Source organism: Vitis riparia, chromosome 15 (assembly GCF_004353265.1).
Source record: "Vitis riparia cultivar Riparia Gloire de Montpellier isolate 1030 chromosome 15, EGFV_Vit.rip_1.0, whole genome shotgun sequence".
In the NCBI taxonomy this organism is placed as follows: domain Eukaryota; kingdom Viridiplantae; phylum Streptophyta; class Magnoliopsida; order Vitales; family Vitaceae; genus Vitis; species Vitis riparia.
The window spans coordinates 20384472-20407937 of NC_048445.1; the positions used below are offsets into that span (position 1 = coordinate 20384472).

Genomic DNA, 23466 nt, shown 5'->3' on the forward strand with positions numbered 1-23466 from the left:
GAGAAAATTTAATACTTATTATTTAATTATTTAAGTTAAATTATGCTTAACTTGTTAACTTAAAATTTATTTCTTAATTGTTATTTTAAGTATTTAGGTTGTTTGAATTAACTTAAAATATATTTTAAATCATCAAATTAATGTATTTATCATCATAAATTATAATTAGGGTAAAGGAAGTTTAGTAACAATAGAGGTGATGTAGTAAAGGAAACTTTTGAGGTAAATGGAGTAAATAAAGATAAGAAGGTAAAATAGAGATGTATACTTAATAATAAGGTAATTGTTTTTACTTAAATTATTAACTTAAAACTTATTACTTCATTCTTATTTTAGCTTTAGTCTTTATATTTTAATCTCATATCTTTGTGCGTTTTACAATGATTTTCTTACATGTATTTTTATTTTTAGTTAAAAAGTTTTCCTCAAAAGTGATTTTTCAATTAAAAGTGTTTTTTAAATTTTATTAAATACTTTATTTTTCTTTAAAAACACTTATCGAGCTAACAATAATTTTTAAAAGCTAGCAATATTCTTTAAAAACACAACCAAACGGGGCCTAAGATTAAGTGATAATTGTTCTTTTATCTGAAGTTCGAATAGATCTGAATTTGCCTCTTATCTAAATAAAAATTGATATAAAAGTGTCATTCAGACTTCAAATTTCAAAAAACAGGAGTTGGAAAACTAATATGATTCCCATCATGCACCACCAAAAGATCATTTTGTACAAAAGGTTAGCTAGTAGTAGTTGGGTTAAGTGTACAAGCGCTAAAAACCCTAATCAAATTAAAGAACAGGTAGCCCAAGTCATATTGGTAAATAGTAGAAAGCCAAATAAACCAGGAAGTAAAGATGGTAGAAAAGCCAAACACACTAGGGAACCAGATGAATCATTTCCATCTCTTGAAGAAACCCCCCTTATGCTTTCCATACATTCCATGTTTCCAGCGCTTTCCAAACTTGCCATGCTTGAACTTTCCGTGCTTTAACTTCCCGTGATGGCCAAAGCCATGGCCATAGTAACCTCCATGGCCAAGATGGTGAGCACCGTGTGAGAGCTGGTGAGCCCCGTAAAGAGCAGCTGCTGCAGCAGCACCCCCAGCCAGCAATGCTCCTGTGTTGGATCCATGCCCTGTGGATGTACATAAAATTAGTCACCAGAAATCACCATAGAATGATGGAATCACATACAAAGCTGAGGAAAGCATGATGCAGTCGAACCAACTTCTCATCAGTCTAACAATAAATTTACATGCTAAAAAGGAAAATTTCATATTGGCTCTCATCAGTAATGCAGTAAGATGGGTACAGGCTGGGTTACCTTGTCTTCACTCTATCCCAATTTTTATAATTTATTTTTATGAGAAATATCCTATACCCATCTCGCCCTGATCCCATTTTTATATAATGTTTTAAATTTTTTAATTAGATTAGAAATAAATATAATTTATAAATAAATAAATATTATAAAATATATACCAAAACCAGACCCGGATTAAAAAAAAATAAAATAAAAAATTCCAAACCCACCTCTAACCAGTTTAAGCTTCTGCCAAACCTGTCTTATTAGGAATGATGTCCAGTGGGTATCCAAAAAAAAAAAAAAAAAACATCTCATTACCACCCTTAGTTGTGATCTTATCATTTGGCAATTCAAGTGTCAAAACCATCCCTGAATGTTGATTTTTGAATCAATGAATTCCTTGGCAAACCAATCTAATGTTGAATCCTACAAGGTATTGAGTTCATGTCTGGGCACAATGGCATCGGACAGACAGACATCCAGGCATCTTAAGTGCTCCTGATAGTTGGTCCTGATAAGTTCGGTCAACAAGTATTGTTCAACCATTGCTTGCAGATAACTTAACCGATCCACCATTTACATGCCTGAAGACCAAGAGCCACTGTTCTATTGAAAATTTTGACAGTAAAATCATACTTCTAGGACATTAAAAATGGTCCCTGACCATGTTACCTTCATGACTCCTAACCAAAAGGCAATCAGGACCCGTAAAAGGTCCTTGGAAGCTGAAGTCTGGACCATCCAGTTGTGTAAAAGGTCACTTTATCCTAACTATTGAATAAGCAATTTCACAGGAAAGAATAAGAGATACCTGAATGATATGGTGGTGCTGAAGGACCAGGATAACCAGATGGCGGGTATCCACCAGGGGGAGGATATGGTGCAGGGGGGTATCCACCTGGAGGAGGATATCCCGCTGGTGGGTATCCGCCCGGAGGAGGATATCCCGATGGTGGGTATGCGCCCGGAGGAGGATATCCAGATGGTGGGTATCCACCCGGAGGAGGATATCCAGATGGTGGGTATCCACCTGGAGGAGGATATGCAGATGGTGGATAACCTTGAGAATGGTATGCACCATGTGGGGGAGGGTAGTGTCCAGCAGCAAATCCTGCAAGATTTGAAAACAGCCCTTTGTCACTAGATTCCTCGTCCGGCCTGTCTTTTCCACCTCCCATTTTTCTTCAACCTGAAATCAATGCTGCATGAATTAGAAAAACTGATCAGTTAGTGACCATTTCAGAGCAAAATTATTCAACTTCACCAAAAGTTATGCAATTGTATTTTACAAGCTATATCTTCTTTTTCTACAGTTTTATCAGCAATCTAACATGTAATGGGAGCAAAACTAGAACACTTCAAACAACAGCTTTCCCAAGTGTTTGCTAAAATACTCTCACAGAAACATCTTAATTGATTAAGAGTGATTGTGTGATTTTAGACAATTTTCTCGGTCTGAAGACTGAGAAGTTGTTATTGTGAGTTTTGGAAAATTTCTCATCCTAAAAACCAAAAGGTTGTTATTGTTATTGTTCCTATCATCATTCATCACCGTGATTACCCTTGTGGGTGCTTCCAAAAAACCTAAGATCAAGGATAACTTAAGGCTACAAGGCTTAGGGCCAAAAAAGAAAGAATAACTTAGGGCTATAAGGCTCCGGGCCTAAGAAAGAAAAGTTAGCTCAGGGCTACGAGGCTCAGAGGGAATCACTAGCCTGGATTTGTGACCAAGACAGCTCTGAAGGCACACAGATGCACCCACGTGTAGGAATGAAATCCTAATTAGGCCTAGGCTTAACTTACAAGGTCAAGGTTGCTCTATAAAATAAGATGGGTGGGTTATAGGCCGAACCCAAAATGATGTGAAACATACAAAAACCTTGCAGAAAAGTCACCAAAGAATTAAACTAAAGACTCAGAAACTCATGACAGAATCAAACTATATGCCCAGGAAAATTCCAGGAGAAGTTTTTCTGATTTCTCATGAATAATATTTTATGCAGAGTTAAAAAGCAAAGATTAACCAAAGTTACAGGGAAATCTAAGGAAATAAAATGCAGTAGAACAACCTTTAGTGTTTGGTTCCTAAGAAAAAAGTTATGAAAAGAAAAACCCTCAAAGCAACAATTAATAGTATTTGTTAGGTGTCTCTGCAACCAAAGAGAGCATAAAGAACAAAAGGTTCATATTCAGTCGACGAGATCTGGGTATATAAACACATCAATCAATTCTTGAGAAAAATAAAGAACAAAAGAAAAAGAATTAAAACATCATGATCATGAAATGAGGATAACCATCAATCAACAAACAAAAGGTTTTATAGATTGGAACAGAAACATTTAATCAAGTGGCTTACAAACGATCAAAGGTGACAAAAAAAAAAGGATATTAAAATTAATCAAAAACAGGAATATATATATATATATATTCTTGAAAACCAGAGAAGAAACCAGAGCGAAGGGCTCTCACCCACCAAAATTGGCAAATCTGATGAATGTATGAACTGGGTTTGCGATAATTTTGTTGGTCCGTTGAGTGATCACATGCAACTTTCTTTGTTTGGTTGCAGAGAAAGCTTCAGGAAAATAAATCAAAACCAGCAACAAACCCTTTTGGTGCTTGGTTCCTAAAAAAAGTTAATAAAATCTCAACACGACAACCAAACAACGCACAGAAGAAAAATCCACCAAAAAGGAATATAAATATGTCTAACCAACATATGATCCACACATCTAAACTCATCCCAAAAAACAAAATAAAAAAATAAAAAAATAAAAACAAAGAAAAATTATAGTAAAAATTAATCAACGTCTCACACCACCATGAAAGGTGACAAGAAAATAAGTAGAAATTACACTAACCCAAAAAACAAAAAAAACCCCAAAAAATCAAGAAAAACGTATTCTTGAGAAAGAGAACAGAAAGGAGAAAAGAGAAGAGTTGTCACCCACCAAATTTAGGAAATTGGTGGAGTGGGTTTGTGATGGTTTTGTTGATTTCTTGACTAGTAACAAATTACAATCCATTCCAATTTCCATATTTGGAGAAAGAGATCAACCCATGGATAAACTCAAACTCAAAAGAATTATCATCATAGGTCATGAAAGTGCATAAACTGAAACAAAAACATTAATCAAGTTGGTTACACACAACAACAGGTGCCAAAAAACATAGTAATCAAACCCAGAAACAGCAATAAAAAAATAAAATTAAACAAAAAATCAAGAAAAAAGAACGTAGAAAAGAGAAGAGAGAGGGCCTTACCCCACCAAAATTGGGAAAAGGGTGAAATGGGTTTGTGTTAGTTTTTGTGTTTGTGCAGTTGATTGGATAGGTTTTTGGATGGTTTGGTTGGATACAACAATAAATAGGCACGAAGTCCTTATCCATAACCTTATTTAAGGTACGCGTTGCTTAGACGCGTTGCCTTCACCTTTTGTCTTAAAATATGGAGACACGTAACACAGAAAACACCTGGGCGGTGCACCCCAATTTCTTTGAAATTGTAAGGAAAAGAACCGGGAAAGCTCCCTGATTTTAGGTTTGGAATTGGGTCCATCACCCACAATTTTTGACCCCCTTTCTCCAATTCGGATATTAAAATCATGGTAGACAAGTCTTCTACATTACTCTTTCTTAGACCTTTCTTTAAAGTGTTTCTTAATTGACTGGAATTTTATGGGAAAATAAGAGTATTTTGTTATGGAAAAGTGTCTTTTTTTCCCTAAAATATGAAATGGCTTGAGATTTGGCAAGTAGTTCATGGATGTAATGATGATATTAGCAATATCGTATACAATTAGGAGTATTGTTTTTGACTGGGGAAGGAAGTTGAGGAATTCAATGATGTTTATCTAGTCTTGTTTGATAGATTAACGTGACATCATCATCTTGTTTTATAGAAATCATGTTCAAAATCTCATAATTGCTAAATGTTAGCATGTTTTATTTATTTATTTATCTATATATTTATATATTCAATTTATGAGTATATTAAGATGGTGTTTTTTTTATTTAATTTAATTTAAAATAAAAGTTAAAATTAAATAGTGTTTAATAGTGTCAAATATTAAATAATTTATTTTTTAAAATATTTTATTCAGAAAAATCAATAATTTTTTTTTAGAAATTTTGATTTTTTATTAATAAGAAAAATTAAGAAATAAGTAATAAGTTAACAAAAAGTAAAAATAAATAAATAGATTATTGCTTTCTAGAGAGAAAAAAAAATCTTTTATAAACTTGATATGTATTGGTGCACATCTAGAATTACTTTCCAATAAAGATGTATAGAGAATAACAATTCAAATAAGTTTAATGTGTATTATTAGTTGATCCTTATTTTTTCCCCTTATTTATTAATGTTAATCTAGAAAAGATGCCTATAAATAAAGGTGTGAAGAATATAACAGCTCAAATAAATTTAATTTATGTTGTTAATTCATGCTTTTATATATATTGAAAATTTAAATTAATTGGAAGTTTAAGAAAATGAAATCAAATATGGGTAGCCATTTGTAAATGTCAACTATACATTTATGAGTATCTATAACTCCAATTATCTTTGGAAACAGAAATCCCACAAGTATTGGGAAAAAGGGTCATCACTTTTGGCCAATTATTATTATTAAGGGTTTTTTTTTTTTTTTTATTTATTTTTTTTAAAGTGGGTATGAAAATTCATTGCAGAAAATAGCCTTTCATTGTGTTTTTTTGTAATCATTGGATGGATGATGCGGATAGAGTTTTTATTTTTTGTTTCTATGAGGTTTTGTTTTGTTTTGTTTTTTTTGTGAAAATAAATCATTCAATATATAATAAGAAATGAGTTTTTTTTTTTTCATTTAAAAAAAAATTAAAGATGATAATTTTGTTTAATTAGTAAGGAATTAAGGAAATAAAAATTTTCAAAATCTTGTTGTGGATGCGCATTTTTCGTATGTGTTCCTACTTAGACACTAGACTCACTTTTATTTGTAGAAAATTTTATTTTTGGAAAAGTTTTGGAATAAATGTGAGCCTTAAGAGGAAAAGACAGGTTTTAAAAGAAGGAAAATAGATCCAAGGTTCTAATTACCTATCCGGAATGTATGATCTCTAAGCCTTAAAATTAGGTCTCCACTAATCAGTTAAGACAAGTACAACAATTAATCAAAAAATCAATGAATATCAAGAAATAATCAAATAATGAAAGTAAGTAATGGATAATAACAAATAAATAAATGATTATGATCGAGTATGAGAGACGTACTTTAATAGCAAATAATGACATGCTTTCACATGAAACAAAGGTTAGTGTACCGTGTACGATAATATGTACAAAATATCTCCAAAGTATATCACAATAGCAAATAGAATCAATAATAAAGGAAAATAGCATGTATGTTGGGACCCACCAGTGCCTGATTTATTTTTACATGAATAAATTCTATAAATTTTTATTTTTCTAATGAGAAGCATAGAAATATGGAGGAAATTCCATTAATTTTGGAATTATGGAATTTTTTTTATGTTTATTAAAAAATTGAGAAAAACGGAAAAAAAATGTTAAAAATCCAGGAAACTTATCAAAGATTCCTATAGAAGAAAGATGGTAGCAAATATTATTAAAAAATAGATTTTATTGACCTAAAGATTTCTAAAGAAGAAAAGTTGATGAATTAAAACTATTTGAAAACTTGAATTTTTTAAAATATGCATGAAGAATTGAGGAAAGGGCCACATGTACTTTAAAATAGTGCAGAAAGATGGCCCTGCATGGCCAAACCTGCATGCAAGGAGGGTGGTGGAAAGATGCTGACAGTGTGATGTTGACTTGTGGAACCAGCAGCCCTCTGTTCCATTCATTCAAGGCATCCATATTCTCATTCCCAAAGCCAAGAACACTATCAGCATATGGCTCTTGTTTCTGTGCCTGTTGTCCATATGCAGTTCATTTGGCATACCCAGTCATACCATGATCATAATTCAACTCCAGAACATCCGTTTCATCTTCATTCATCTTACTGGTTTGAATCGCCAGACGAGTGCAAAACTTCTTTTGGTTCACAAATTTTCTGGGAGATTTCCTGTTTGGAAAGCATAAGTGCAGCAGCCTGAATTGTATTTCACCATTCCCATTTCATCTGTAAGGATTTCTCCTCTAGTTATCGACTCTTCCAGCTTCAAAGTCCAGGCCAGCCATTCTTTTTGGTATCTAAGCATCAAAATCTTATGCAAGCTGTACCTTCTCCTACAGAAGAATTTCTTTGTTCTGTAATGATAAAATTAGCTACAGATTTTCCCACGGACAACCTTCTTCGATTGGCGAGCATGATACTTCATCAAGACTCCCGTCTGAAATCTTAGGCAGATTTTCAGAAACCAAACTGCACTTGGTTTCTAAGTTGAGTTCTCCACAGGGTTGAATCAAGAGGAAGATGAGTTTTGAGAGGAAGCGGTCAGAGTCTTGACTATTGGTTTTGCTGCCACCCGATTCCATCAATGTCATTGTCCTCAGTTTCAACAGTTGAAGATGCAGTCTCATTGGCCAACTGGGAAATGACGTGCTCCAGCTTAGTGCCCATGGCAATTGGAAGAATAAAAGGAAACGAAGATTATCCAGAAAAGTTTGAGCAGGTCCATGATAAGAACCCTGCTTGGAACTCAGGTCTGCCCTATTTGCGGGTTGGGCAGATTTCACACCACCAGCGCCAGGTTTTAATGGATCAAGTATGACTAGAATTCCTGCCATGATTCCCAAAGATATCGACCCTTCAAGTGCACTTATCTTCTCCATGTCATTGAATGCCCAGCTCATTAACAAGCATGCTCTACCGGTTCCCAAAAGTTACATATATTTGCAATACTGACTCCCCATTTGAAGGCAGGTTGTTTTAGGCCCTGAGGGTGGTTCCAGAAGGCTTAAAGCTGCCACAATGACAGGAGACTGTACAGAACCCAAATTCATTTTTCTAAGAACCCACACCATCCTGATATCACTGTGAACATCATACAGCCCATCTCGTCCTGGAAGTCTTTGAGAACAACCGTATGGTCGTATCATCAGAAAGCAGGGCTGTGGGTTCCAAACCCAATTCTTCACCAAGAGCAGCACATCAGTAAGCCGTGAACAGGATGGTCAGGGTGTTGATACTTTCGGGCAGTGTTACATGTAGCACAGCTCAACCAGCAACAGTAGCAAACACGGAGACAGGAGACAAATAACAGAGACGAGCAAGAAAAGAAACAGAGCATAAATAAATGAACTAGCTCCATTTCATGGGCTGTCAATGGGCTAGAAGAGCATGTCGAGAGTGGAAATGTGCTTAGCACAAGAACAGAGATCTGATTTTCAAGCATCAAGCACCAAATACAAGTCTACATTCACATTCATTCTCAAATTTTGCTTAAAGGAATCAGATGAGCAAGGCAATATCAAGTCCATAGCTAACCAATGACATAATAAGATGAAATGCAACCTCCAATATCCACATCAAAGCATCAAATAAACCCGAAATCAACAGGAAGGAAATAAGTACAGTAGGAAATGAATAACCATACCTGTAAAACTCCCCTCAAACACCAATATGACTGGCTCTTAGCTCTAGGTACCGTCTCTCCAACCTAGCAGAAAATTTCGAGCTCCCTTCTGCCTCCCTTCACAGTTTGCCCGCTGCCCAAGACACCTCACCCTCTCTCCCAGTTTCTTGCCCCTCAAGCCTCTCTCTGCACCTCTCTTAAAACAGCCACACCAGAGAATCCCTCCTCTCTAGCTCTCTCAAAAGCTCACACTCTCTGGAAACAACTGTCCTTTTTCCTCCTCTCTTTCTCTCAAAAATCTCGCTAAAACCAGCTCTTACTCCCTAATTTAGAATATCCTCGTTCTGTGAAAATTTCTTTCACAGGTTTACATTTTTTCCCAAGACTTTCTCCAACGGCTCCTACAGCCACGTGTCACTCTCACAAGGGCCTAAAAATAAAGCTCCCTCAAGACCCAAAATGAGGGACCTACACGTGTGCACCCTAAACATAGTGACCTTGGAACTGAGATAGATGATTGGTTTTATTTATAATTTATTATTAGGATTCTACAACTTATTCTAAATAGAAATCCGGATAAGAAATTTTATCTCTCTTTTCTTCAATCATCTGTCAAATCAAATAAATTTCATTCCAATTTCTATTTCCCATCTTTTCCTTTTTAAACATATAAAATAAAAGCTTTTTTTATATATATATATAAATTAAAAACAAAAACTATAGTTATTTTTCATAAAAAATGAATGATCAAAATCTATAAGAAAATATTTTATATATTTAGGAATTATATTCATTTTAATATGATAGAAAATTTTGACTAATAAATAATAATTAAAAAAATTTCAATAGAATGAGTGAGACAGAAATTTCTATACTTGTTCCACTTGTATGCTTGATACATAAATAATTGAAATGAGATTGGGACGAGACAAACCTACTCCAACCAAACCCACCTAACAAATTCAAGGCAAGTTTCTAATATAAATGTGAGTGTCCCACATCCACTATACATTTTCAAATTTGCCATTTTGTTTGTTTCTGTTTGGTAACATTTGTGTGAAAATGCTTGGCAAAAAATAAATTAATTATTTTTATATATTTCTTCAAACTTATTTAATTTATTTTCCTTTATCATATATTAAATAATTTAAAATGACTAATTTTAATTATATTTGATTTTCTTTTTATTTTCATAATAAAATTAGATACGAGACTTTCCCGGAATTAAACATAGCGGCCAAAGAGATACTGAAAGGCCAAGAGACAGATCAAAATTTTGAGTTACAGCATTGCACGTCTAAAACTCAAGTGGGCTAAGGAGCTAACAAAATTCTTGGGAAGAATCTCATATCAGCTTCTGGTAGAGCCTCCTATAGATTTTTGCACCTTCAAATTCTGCATGAATCTCTCTTTCGGTCCGTATCCCCATTGGGTTCTTCGCCAACCATCCTTCTTCGTCACATTGCATACTGGGATCAATGGCATCAATGTGTTGAAGCAAATCCGACTCTGCATCAAAGCGATCCCTCATGTCAACTGCCACTTCAAGAACGTCTGACTGTATAAACACCTGTTCAACCATGAACCACATAATGAACACCTACTATGTATCAAAGAACAAAAGCATCGATGCTGGTGAGGGTTTTCTATTAGACAGATCATCAGAAAGAAATGTTCCTACCATCTGCAGCAAAATGTAGTTGCTTCCAGAAGAGTGTAGCAGAGGAAGAGGAAATTTATTGGTTCATGGTCACATGGTCAATTTCAGTGTAGGACTTCCACATTTAACAGAAGATTCACAAATCACACTTTCAAGTGACAGGACAAAAGAGAGTTGAGAAAGACGAATGCTACACAGTTTTTTAGCATAAACATGAATATATTTTTTATCATCTCCCCACAGAGAGAGGGGCTCTTATTCCAATGTTTCTCGACTTTAAGGTAAATAAATGCTGGTACAAGCAAAAAGAAATCTTCCAGCTCTTCACATTAAGGAATCTAATGTTGAATATCCTGTTTCATAACCATAAATGCAAGGCATCACAATGATCATTTCTAGACTGTGTAGGACTCATCTAGCCCTGCTACTTTGCATTGGAAATGTTAAGATTATTCAATTATGAAAGGGAAAGGCTGGACATGCCACTCTGGATTTAATGTCAAAGACTGACTGAACAAGAAGGAGCTACCAAAGCAAGAGACTCCATGCCAAGTTCTGCAAGTCCCAACATGTTCCTCAACTCCAAGTCCCTGACTCTTTTATGTTAAATGTATCTGCAAACACCATTTCAACTCCATCTACTCCATAGACCAGCTTATTAGGACAAGGAGTTACAGAAGTAACTGATCATGTACACCTACCATAATTTATATAATCACAAGGGAATGAGGTGAACTGTAATCTGATAAGAGAATTGAACTAAAACAAGCAAAACGTGAACTAACACATGCGCCATGCCATTGTTTGGAAATGTGTCTCATGAGGTCTGGAATTGAGCAGCAGTTCCCCAAAAAAGAAAACAGGGTATTTTGGGATTTAAATTTTTCTAATTTAAAAATAAACTTTGGAGTGCACATGTATACTTCCTGTGTACTTGATGTAGCCTTTTTGGCTCTTTAATCTATATTGCTCTATTGCCTATCCAAAAAAAAAAAAAAAAATCTAATTACTCGAGGGATTGGGTCAATTGTGGCCAACGTTAGTTTTGTTTCCATTGTGAAGCTAACTGGCATTATTTTCATAATTTCGAGATTAATTTATGCATAGCTACTGTTTTTTCTGGGTGGTGGTCACTCAAAAATTAAGAGATTTATGTGCGACCTGGCATTATTTTTCATAATTTTGAGATTAATTTATGCATAGCTCCTTTTTTTTTAGTGGGTAGTAGAGATCACTCAAAAATTAAGAGAAATTTATGCAGACCCCCTTTTGAATTTTCTCTATCTTGTGGTAAACTAATGCAATGAAAATTTTCACATTTGCCAGCAAATTATATCATATAACCTCTTAGTATTTAAACATTATATCATATGAAATTAATGACCTTGTTTCATATTTCAATGAGACATTCCAGGTACTTCCTTCTTGTTTTCAGAAATATTAAATATGTTTTATATTGCATGCCATTTCAGTAGAAAATATTGCTGCAACATGACTTCAAAAGTAACATGCACTTCTCTATAAGCCAATTCCATGACTAAAACAACAGAGTATGTTCACATGAAATTCCCAATTAGTAAACATACTCCCTGTTTAAAATTTTACAAAGTTGATGTGATCTAAGAGAATTTTACTTGAGTAAATCTTTTAATGCAAAACTGCTCATTATATGATTTAAAGAAGTACCTGTCCTCCAGGCATCAAATTCTTCACGATAGAATCTACTAAAGGCTTCTGGACAACTCTTCTCTTATGATGCCTCTTCTTGAAATGAGGATCTGGACACTGCATATGAATATGAGCCAAGACCTTTTTAAACACAGACCCACTACAATTTAACCTAGTTATTAAATAACATGGGAACAGAAACATAACATATAAATGAAAACCTGCTTTATAGACTGCTCTAACTCACCAGTATTGAAACCAACATCAGGGGCCCTGGGTAAGTGGATACTAATTCTTTGAAAGAAATGGTGGCATTTGCAAACATGAAATGTCTGGATTCAAACAAAACATCATTAAAATGGCCAATACAAAATATTTTTGGTCTCGTTCTCTGCCTTGAGTGAAACAATTTTTGGAACCTTACATGTTATGAAGAGACAGCTCTTTCACCCAGAATTCAGCACGCTTGGCCAACTGCAGGGGAAACAATATTACCACATCAAACGCATCATGCCTTGAAGTTCTGAGGCAAATAAAAAACCAAGTGATTACAATATTAACTCAATCAGAAGAATTCTCAAGAGTGTTGCAAGTAATCCAAGGAGTGTGTTCTGTACTTTCTGCCTTATTTCCAATCCCAAATAATTTTGTGAATCAGGATTTCTTTTTGCAAGCCACATGAGAAATCTGCCGCTACCTGGGAATTTTGTTAGAGTTAATAAAAATTTAAAAAACATTCCTCTTCTTCTTTCTCAAGAATAATAACGAAAATTAATGATATGTGACAAGAAGATTAAAAGAAAAGACAGATTTCTCCCTTTTGATAAGAAAGAATAAGGCTAGAGTTAAGTGAACATCATCACATGCCATAGATTTACTACAAAGCAACAGCATCCTGGTTCATGCAAGAACAAGTACTTACAACATATTGCAGATCAAACCCTAATTTCACAATAAAAGGTATTCCATTAAGTCCTATTATTTGGGGGTGGGGTTCAGGGATCTTCATGCCAATTTATCTTGGCATATATAACATGCTTGAGAGGATATGCAACCAAAATTATTCACTGCTCTGCCATTCTATCTATCTGACTTCTCCCCATCAAACCAAAAGAGGTTACTATAGTCCCATTTGATCTCAAGGGAAAAACAAAATTTAATTTGGTCTCAATCATTCTTGCAAAGACCAAAATTTCATGGGATATAAATTACCACTAACTTGTTCACAAATCCACAAATTCAAAATTCTCTTTGATTTCTTAAATGCCAACTCAAACAAACTCAAGTTGGACAGCATGCAGGTTCAATACACTTGACACTTGACAGCTGCAGCATAACTCATCAAAATTGTGGGTGTCCATAAATGACACGTGTGATTAGCTGAAAGGCACTATCACCAAGAAGATAAAGTCTCCCAACTTAAATTTTAAAAGTATTTAATTTTCATGATTAAATTACTAAAACTAAATATTTAATACCAAAAAGGACAGATAAAAATATAATGATCTCCATATTCCTAAATTAAGGAGCAAATTTTGAAAATCAAGGAACAAATTCCTTTAATTGAAATTCAGGGGGCCATTCCTTGAACAGGTGCTCCTTTCAGACAAAAGAAAAGCAAGCACTCGAGCTCCAAAAAATTTCAAGAGCTCTTCAACAAGCTTGTAAAAGAAAATCAAATCACAAATCAAATCAAATCAAAGCCACTTTATTTTTTGAACTAATCAAGGAAATCACTATCATTTATTTGAGATCAAACCTTTATTAGCCTTTGATTAAACTTGTGATTTGAGAAGACTACTGGCCACTGGCCACCCTTGAATCAAACTAAGGCAATTGAATCAACGGATTTTTACTTTTTGTTCTTTGCAAAGATATAGCAGAAAAAGAAAAAGGTATAATTGCAGGGAGTCACATCATTTTATTTACATTAATACAAAATTTAATTTGATTTAAGTTTCTAGTCTGTTTTATTTCAGGATAGTCCATATAAATTTCTAGCATGCTTGATAGGAGCTTCTTTGCCTCATCCTCTAAATTCATAATTGAATTGATATGATGGCTCCAAGTGAAGGCAACAATAAGTACAGGGACAGACATACTGGAATTCTCGAACTACCATTTATCTCCACTATGAGATTCATCAATCATTCCAGAGCCATTATCTTGATAAAGGCACCTAGTCTAGTTTTACGAGTTTCACTTTCTTCAAATAGGATCTCTGCTGAGAAGAGCTAGGATGGTTTTTCATTGATGTGAGTGGATCTTCCTACAGGGTAATGCACTTCATGTAGCAGTAAGCTTTATTATTTCAGTGTATAGTAAGAAGATTACATACTTGGGGCCAAATCTACAAAATGATTCCAATACTTTTCTGCATCTAGGAGAGTCTTGACACAAATATCTTCCCTTTCTAGCCAACATATTCTTGATGCTTTCCAAATCATATGCTAAAGTGATTTTGACACCACGTTGCCACCAAGGATAAATAACTGAAAAAAAGACTAACTACATGGGAGATATCATAGAAATATATGCATCATCAATCAACATCACAAGTTTGCTAGGTTGCATGCCCATGAGGTTCATCATGCTCTCACAAGGTATAATTAGATATCGTCTGTGATTCATCACAGTGTGTGGTTTACCAGTCTCTAACATTTCAGTCATTCGAGGAAGAGAAGTTCGAGATGGAGTGAGAAAATAGATAGGATGCATAGACATAATGGATCTGAAACATGGATGCATGATTCTTGAGATATGAAGAGTAGATAATCTTGTTAATCCAAACATAAATATTGGATAGGACAAGGATAGTAAAGTAGAATAAGTGGTCTCAAATCATTTTATTTGCAAATTTAAACATCTAAATTGAATAGCACCAAAGATTCTACCCAATGGAACAAACATGCAAAATCACATGCAAGGAGACAACCAAATATTGTCTCTTCTACATCCTCCTTTGATAATTGTAGGTCATCAAACACACCTCTCCTTAGAGGTATGATGAGGATGAATCTCTAAGATATACATCAAGAAAGGGCATTTGTATTAGTTACAATTAAAGTAGGATTAGTATTACTTGGAATTAAATTAGGATTAATATTAGTTGGAATTAAATTAGAATTAGTATTAGTAGGAATTAAAGTAGGATTAATATTTGTTAGAGTGAAATTAGGATTAGTTAATTAGATTATAAAATAATTATAATTAGAGTCATAATAGGTTATTAGAATCTTAGTAAACTTTGGGTGTTCAAATAAGAATTAGAGTCATAATAGGTTATTAGAATCGTAGTAAACTTTGGATTTTTCAGAGAAGCCTATAAATAAGGCTAGTCGATGTAAATCAAAGGAATGAATTGATTGATATTAATAATATTATGTTTTTTTTCATTGCAATTGTTGTAACCCTCAATGGTGAGACTCCATTGGTTTTCTTCTAGGTGAGACTCGTAGAAGGCCTTAGTGAGGCTCTAAGGTTTCCGTCTTTTCTTCATCATTTCTTCTTTCTCTCTATTTTTTTTTTTTTTAATTTTATTTTTCTTTACCATAAACTTTATTCCTTGTTCCTCTCCTTGCAACCTAAAGATAAAAACCCTTGCCCACCTACTTGAGTGTAGGCAACCATCCTAGGGTTGTCCTACATCAATTTTGGTATCAGAGCAAAAGTTCTTAGCATGAAGGCATATGCAATTGAGTGGAGCAAAGTATGCAAACATGGTTGAAGGCTACAACTTTTTTATGCAATCATTGGTGAACATACCAAGGTTAAAGGAAGAGGAGGATTGGTGACGTACTAACATCTTTCAAGCTCGTGTTGCTTACCAAGGGAGACTATGTACTTTGATTATTGATGGAGGTAGTTGTTCCAATCTAGCTTCAGAGGAGTTTGTTGAGAAGCTTATTCTAAGGACAGAAGACCATCCAAATCCCTATCAAATAGCATGGGTAAATGACATCTATTTGGTGAATTCTCGTTGTCTAGTGATATTTAATTTCAGTAATAATTTTGAGTTATCAGCATAGTGTGATGTTTTGTCGATGAAAGTTGCCCATATTATGCTTGGAAGACCGTGGCTTTTTTTATGAAAGGGTCCAACATGAAGGATATGAGAACACTTACACACTTGTGCGCAATTAGCGTAAGAAGATCCTCCATCCAATGAAGAAAATTCCACCACTTAAGCAACCAGAGGAAAAATTAGCACCCTTGAAATTAGAAGATCCATCAAATATTCCTATTAAAAAGCAAGTCGAAGTTACTACTAAGGAGGAAGAAATCATCAATGATATATCTAGAATGCAAGAGGTGATGGAATTGATCTTAGATTAACCAATAGAAGAGCTCAAAGAAGTTGTAGAAGCTTTAGAAGAACCAATGCTTGACTTCCTAAGGCAAAACATTATCATGAATGGTGGCAAACATGAAGAATCTGTTGAAATTTCTTTCTTTTTTTTGATAGGTAAATAAGAATTGTAGTAAAAGATAGAAAGTATACATGTCGCATACAAAGAGAAAAGGACAAAAAGGCGCGAAGACACAAAAACCCGCTATTGCACCCTATTGTGAGTCCCAATCCACAAAGTCTAACAATGATAAAGATCTGCCTTCAATGTACAATTTAACCCAATCCCAAAATAGATACAAAAAAGAATTTTTAATTGTTTGATCCTTGCTTTCAAAGTTGTCAAAGGCCCTCCTATTTTTCTCCCACCATAAAGCCCAAAACATACACAACGGAGCAACTTTCCAAGCCTTCTTCCTCTTTTTACCCACAAAGGACCCATGTCAACTTAGACGGACCTCTCTAACTGAAAAACTCAACACCAATTGAATGTCAAAAAGTGCAAAGATCAACTGCCACAACAAACGAGCTTTCGAACAATGGATGAGAATATGGTCACTGGTTTCTTCTTTTTCCTTACACAAGTAACATCTATTAGGAATCCCCCAACCCCTCTTTTTGAGTTGAAATTTCTTTTGAATATAGGGAATTCAATAATCTTATTCTTCCATAAGACAATTTACAATAAGTGTGTAGGAAGCAACTTTCCACAAGCTTGTTGATGACGTATAATTATTTCAAGAACTATCAACTTGTTTTACAACATTGGAAAGTTTTTTGAAGTTTGGTAATTGTCTTGCATGAAATTGAACAAATTCAAGAGATCTTCATGTCTTGTCTTATCATGGTAAAGAGTAGACGAAGAAAGAAATGATGGAAGGCATTGCTCAAGATTTCAATTGAACGTCGAAAAATCACTAAAACTTAAGGTTGAGTTTTTTTTTCAAATAGGGGGGAATTGATGAGGATGAATCTCTAGGATATATATATCAAGAAAGAGAATTTGTATTAGTTCCAATTAAATTAGGATTAGTATTACTTGGAATTAAATTAGGATTAATATTTGTTGGAATTAAATTAGAATTAGTATTAGTTGGTAATTAAAATAGGATTAGTATTTGTTAGAGTCAACTTAAGATTAACTAACTAGGTTATAAGATAATTAGAATTAAAGTCATGATATGTTATTAAAATCTTAGTAAACTTTGGATGTTATAATAAGAATTAGAGTCGCAATAGGTTATTAGAATCGTAGTAGACTTGGGATTTCTTAGAGAAACTTATAAATAAGGCTAATTGATATAAATCAAAGGAATGAATTGATTGACATTAATAATATTATGTTTTTTCATTACAATTGTTGCAACCCTCAATGGTGAGATTCCATTGATTTTCTTCTAGGTGAGACTCCTATAAGGCCTTGGTGAGACTCCTATAAGGCTTTAGTGAGACTCTAAGGTTTCCATATTTTCTTCGTTGTTCCTTCTTTCTCTCTATTTTTTTTTTCTCTGTCATAAACTTTATTCCTTGTTCCTCTCCTTACACCCTAAAAATAAAAACCCTTGCCACCTACTTTGAGTGTAGGCAACCATCTTAGGGTTGTCCTACATCAAGGTATGTTGTCAAATCCTGCATACAAATCCACATGGATTATACACTTTGGCTTTAGGTCTTCTTTACATCATTTCTTTAGTGGTGTAAAGAAACATCCTAAAGCCTTTATAGGTAAGCTAAGAACAAATACTGACAACTTGCTAGAAAGAGAGGTTTATCCCATTGTCCATCCTAGGTATTTTCCAAAAATTAAGCACAACTTGATCATAAAATAACCCATATAGTGATGACTAGAAATATGGAATAAGTTTAAAAAAGAAATGGAATTTTTTCACAATGAAGTATGAATGGGGTTTGTAGCCAATATCCATAAAAAGGTTTTAATGACAAAGCATGAAGATCCTAATTGATCAAGGATGCTCTTGGAACTAAACATTTAACGTAGTCTTTCAATCCAAGCAATGGCAGACCTGTAAAAAGGAAAAAAAAAAAAAAATCTCTCTGATGCCTAAGCAAATAATAATTTGGATATGATAATGTTTTACAAGAATAGAGAGGGTACTTAGTACATAGTCTATCTTGCATGAGTTTGGTATAGTTGTGTGGCTAGGTGTCTAATCCTATGTATCTCAAATTATAGGATACTCAAACTCAGCTGAAAAGGATTTTGAATAGTACTTGATATGACATAATAAAAATAGAAATAATTGAAAGCAAAAAATAACAAACCCACACATGCACATACATAAACCATCTCTTCTCCATTATCCTCGTTAAAAAGAAATTTAAAATAGTGAAGTTGAAGAGTCAAAGTATCATAGTATATAGAACATAACTTGAAGTTGGACTATAGTGAAGCTGAAGAGTTAGAGTATCATAGTATATAGAACATAACTTGAAGTTGGACTTCTGCTTCATTATGGCCAGTTTAGTCCTTACCAAAATTGTAATCTCCAAGCCCTATTTGTTTTGCAAGTCTTCTTGAATTAGAAGAGAAAGATAAGTATTTGATTCTAACATACTCCAACATATCTTTAAAAACCCTACAACTCAACACATCTTCTAACCATTCCCAATATTCTTTTTGTGCAAGAGAGCTCTTCGAAAACATCAAAATGAGGAATCTACCCAACTCTCACCTTAAGGATGCAATGAGCAAAGAGTTAGAATTGATTTCTAACATCAACCTCCTCATGATAAAAAGAGGTTAATAGTAAACATCATAGGCAGGTTTCTTTCTAGTGACTTTTGATTACCTCAAATTGGTTAATTCACAAGTTAGAAATAAGGATGGCAATAGGGTGGGTTCGAGACAAGACACCCCATCTTGACCCCGCATTGGTTATTTAAACAATTCCATCCCTATCCCAAAATAAAAATTAAATGGGGTGGGACAGGTATGGTAAATTCCCATACCCGCCCCATTCCACCCTATTTAGTTTTTTTTTCTGTTTCAAAATTTTCAAAATTTTTTATTTTAATTATTTTAAAATAAATATAATTTATAAATAAATAACTATTATAAAATATAATAATTTATTTAATTTTTATTTTTTATGTGTTAAAAATAACAAAATAAAAAAAAACTTTTTTTTTAAAAAAAAAATTATATATCTAAATGAGATAGTGCAAGGTGGGATAGGGCCAGGCAATACCCAAACCTACTCTGAACCTGATATGGGTAAAAAAAAATCCCTTAACTCATTTATTATTTTCCTAAGTCATCCAACTAGGGACGGAGCAGATGGGTACCTAAAAGCCCCTGCTCCATTACCATCCCTTGTTATAAATGCAATGAGTTAGCACCTTTGGAGCCTAAGGAGCTGTAAGTAGAATAAATATGACAATAATTATCCCTTCTTCTATGGTATCATCTTTGCCTTCGACAAAGGACATGGTATTTATAACAAAGTACTTGAAGAAAACCATTCTTACACAAAAGAAAGTAAGTGCAAGATGTTAGATACATTAAAAAAGGGAATAATAAAAAAATAAATAAACAAACTATTATTGGTTGGAGTTAAAATTGAGTACATCAAATGCATCAAACATGAGGAGTTACATGGTAAGCAAGTCCTGAATATTAAACAAGTGAAATGGAGCAGGGATTACATTGTAGTCAGACTCAAGGATAAACATTGGTACTTTTTGTAATAAAGCATCATAAGGTGAACAGGCATACTGCAGCAGTAATTGAGGTGTAGTAAAAAATCCTGGGTGATGTAAACATTGAACAACTTGATGTCGAGAAGACTAATTAAACTTCCTTCATAAGAAAAGATTAATGGTTTAATAATCTCTTAAAGAACATGTCTATCTTAAATCGAGTATTATAATACCCATATAATTACCTATGAATAAATAAACTTTTGAAACATTCTTATTAATTATGTTATTTGCATGGTTTATTTCTATTCAAATGATTGTCGCACAAAAAACACCAACTCAAGATATGGTAGCATCCGTTATAAAAATCATCAGAAAACTATGAGAAGGACTAAGCAAATAGTACCTACAGCCACAAACTAGCAGAAGAATAGAAAACATGTCCAATTATGTTCCTACAGGTTTCAATGTCTAGAAGGTATTGGAGAGATGTTTAGGCAATTTATGGGAACTCCATGGCATACTACTCTTCAAAACATAACATATTCTACATCATCAAACATCAAGTGATCCGACCTTTCTACTACTTTGTGCATCATCATGCATGATATTTTTCAAAAGTCCAAGCATAGCAACAATTTCTGGACTGTAAAGGATTAAATATCTTGTAAGAAACTACCCCACAATAAAGAGAAACAAAAGATGTGTTCTTCGAGAAATTAAGAAACACAAGTTTAGATATGACCATGTTCCTCCCATAATAGTGGCATATTACCAATAAATAGGAATAATGTCAGAGTTCTTTTTTTTTTTATCAGACAATAATTTTAGAAATATCGGTCCAACAAAAAACCAAATATGACCCAAATGTGTTCGTTATTATTATACATAATAATGAACTAAAAATGCATTAGCATTCAAACATAATCAACAACTGGAAAAAGCTTATAATTCAAAAACAGTGCATATCACAAGGAGTGAGCTAGTACCGCTTCCAATATCAACCATGAGTGGCAGTGTGGAATCTTTAAAGACTTGATTCCAATTAGGCACTGGTGCAGGGATCTATCAAATCAGTAATTACTTTGGAAGTGAGCAAATCTCCTAATACAAATTGAAGATTTTTCTTTTTAAAGAAAAACAGAATGTCAAACACAAATATAAAATTTCTGCACATGAACATGGAGTTGGAAGTGAATGATGCATACTGAGAAAGAAGGAGCAAAAGGGTTGACGTGCTGCCGAATTCGAACATGACCTACCTCCTGTAACATTACAATTTTAATCAGTAATCAATCAACCAGACTTTTACATTCCATTTGAATACGGAAGAGTACAGGGAGAGGAGCTGAAATGAAAAGCAAGAAAAGATTTAAGAAAAGTAAAAAAATTTAGTTTAAATTTTTCCCTCATCCTTTCTCCAAATTCCCTTCTACCTTATACAGACAATAAAGAATTTAACAATTTACAAATATTTAAATAATTTTCATTACTTTCTGTTTTCCTTCTCATAGTCTACGAAAACCAACTACCCTTCTTTTTTTTTTTCCCTTTCCCTGGTAATTTCCATCATCCCAGCAAATCATTTGAAACATAAGCGGCAAAAGGAAAGCTCAAAAGGAATTTTACTTCCAGAAATAAAACCCTCCCGTTGCCAAGAAAATTTCAGCATCTTTCTTCCCTCTTACGCATTCTTTGCCGCCAACCAAACACGACCCACAATAACAATGATGACAGCCCATTCGATCATTTCTATCAACATTATTGCCCCCGATATATTCATATTAACCAAAGAGGCCTTGACAATAACTACAAAGACTATGCGTTCAATTACAGAGACTCTAAGAATAAGAAGAATGATAGGGTTAGGGTTGGGGTTTCTGAGAGTATACCTGAGAAACATTGTCGTAGTTGAGGTTGAGGTCGGCGTACTCCAAGGCAACAAGTTCTGGGCTTGTGAGTTGTTTGGCTGTCGAAGCAACAGCTGTTGGGCTGTTACAGAAATGGCGGTGATGATTAAATATAGAAGAAGAAGATGAAGAAGACAGAAGGTGGGGTTTGATTGTGATAATGTTGTTGATTGCAGAAGAACACGGTAGTAGTCTGGCATTGGGCAAAGCCCTGTGGCAGCAGAGGTTGAGGGAACCCATTTTTTTTTTTCCTATTCTTTCTTTGTAATCTTGCCCTTTTATCACTAGAAGAAATAAAAAATAAACATTTGACAATGTTACTTGAAAAAAAAAAAAAACTTGTTTTTTCCGATAGTTTAATCCATTTGGAAATGCTTTTGAAAAACATTTTAGTATGAAATATATCTTTAAAAAACAACCAGGTGTTTGATAAAATTTTTAAATCACTTTTGAAAAATTCAAATGATTTGTATTGATTATTGGAAGATCACTAAAGTGGTGTTTGTTTTTTTATTTAATTCTAAATAGAACCTTAATACTTAATAGTGTTAAATATTAAGTTGTTTGTTTTTATAGTATTTTATTTTTATTAAGTATTAAAAAATAAAAAAACCTAATATTTTATTTTTTCTATTTAGAAAAAGTTACATATTTTGGTTTTTTTCTATATAATAAAAAGTTCATAATAAGTCATGAAAAAGTAGAAAAACAAACCAACTAAATTCTGAAAACAAATTGTATTCAATAAAAAACCAAAAAAACAAACACCGCCTAAGTGATTCTCTTAAAAATATATATATAAATAAAGAAAGTAAATCTACTAAAACCATTTCAAATAGAAATATTGTCCCACATGCTCTTAGATTTGAATTTCGCTTATCTTTTGAAATCAATTTCTATTTGATTTCATAATGTTTTTTTAGGTTTATTATTGACGGTTATTGCATCTTTCTATAAATCATAAGGGTCTGTTTTGAGAAGTATTTTAAAAAATAATTTTGAAAAACAATTTTTGAAAATAGTTTTTTTTATTTTAATTTTAGTGTTTTTAGAAATAAAATTTCGTTTGAACGCTGAATTCTAAAAAATAGTTTTTTTATTTTTTTTTTAAAATCCATGTTTGGTTGAGTTAATAAAAATAGTTTTATAAAATGAGTAAAATTAAAGATTTGTTTAGAAGTTGTTTTTTTTTCAAATTGAGTGTTTTCTTCAATTAACTTGATTTATAAATATAAATAATAATTTTTTAAATTCACATTTTATTAAAATTTAACACAATTATATCAATTTTTAAAATTATTTGCATTATTTTTTATTTTTAAAATAATTGTAAATCATGGAAATACATTCTATGCCTCAATAAAGATGTATTGGTGGGAACAACATTCTCAAG

General features: G+C 33.3%; 2 protein-coding genes across 6 annotated transcripts; both read right to left on the bottom strand.

Annotated features, from left to right (window-relative positions):
* Positions 1-663: 663 nt before the first annotated feature.
* On the bottom strand, positions 664-9046 carry LOC117932487 (glycine-rich protein A3-like). Of its 5 annotated transcripts, none has more exons than XM_034853754.1 (3): positions 8849-9046; positions 2118-2507; positions 664-1135 (listed from the first exon to the last, which is right to left on the bottom strand). In XM_034853754.1, exons 2-3 carry the CDS (start codon positions 2482-2484, stop codon positions 894-896), a joined length of 609 nt encoding a protein of 202 aa, XP_034709645.1. In that variant the 5' UTR covers positions 2485-2507; positions 8849-9046; the 3' UTR covers positions 664-893. The 5 variants fall into 5 exon arrangements, with proteins under 5 accessions (XP_034709645.1, XP_034709641.1, XP_034709644.1 ...); XM_034853750.1 differs by lacking the exon at positions 8849-9046 and adding an exon at positions 4571-4677; XM_034853753.1 differs by lacking the exon at positions 8849-9046 and adding an exon at positions 4258-4485.
* A 1002-nt stretch (positions 9047-10048) lies between these two features.
* On the bottom strand, positions 10049-22313 carry LOC117931659 (tRNA (guanine-N(7)-)-methyltransferase). Its single transcript, XM_034852658.1, has 8 exons — positions 22056-22313; positions 21372-21428; positions 21153-21228; positions 12773-12852; positions 12580-12629; positions 12403-12487; positions 12174-12272; positions 10049-10397 (listed from the first exon to the last, which is right to left on the bottom strand). Exons 1-8 carry the CDS (start codon positions 22311-22313, stop codon positions 10173-10175), a joined length of 930 nt encoding a protein of 309 aa, XP_034708549.1. The 3' UTR covers positions 10049-10172.
* Positions 22314-23466: the final 1153 nt, after the last annotated feature.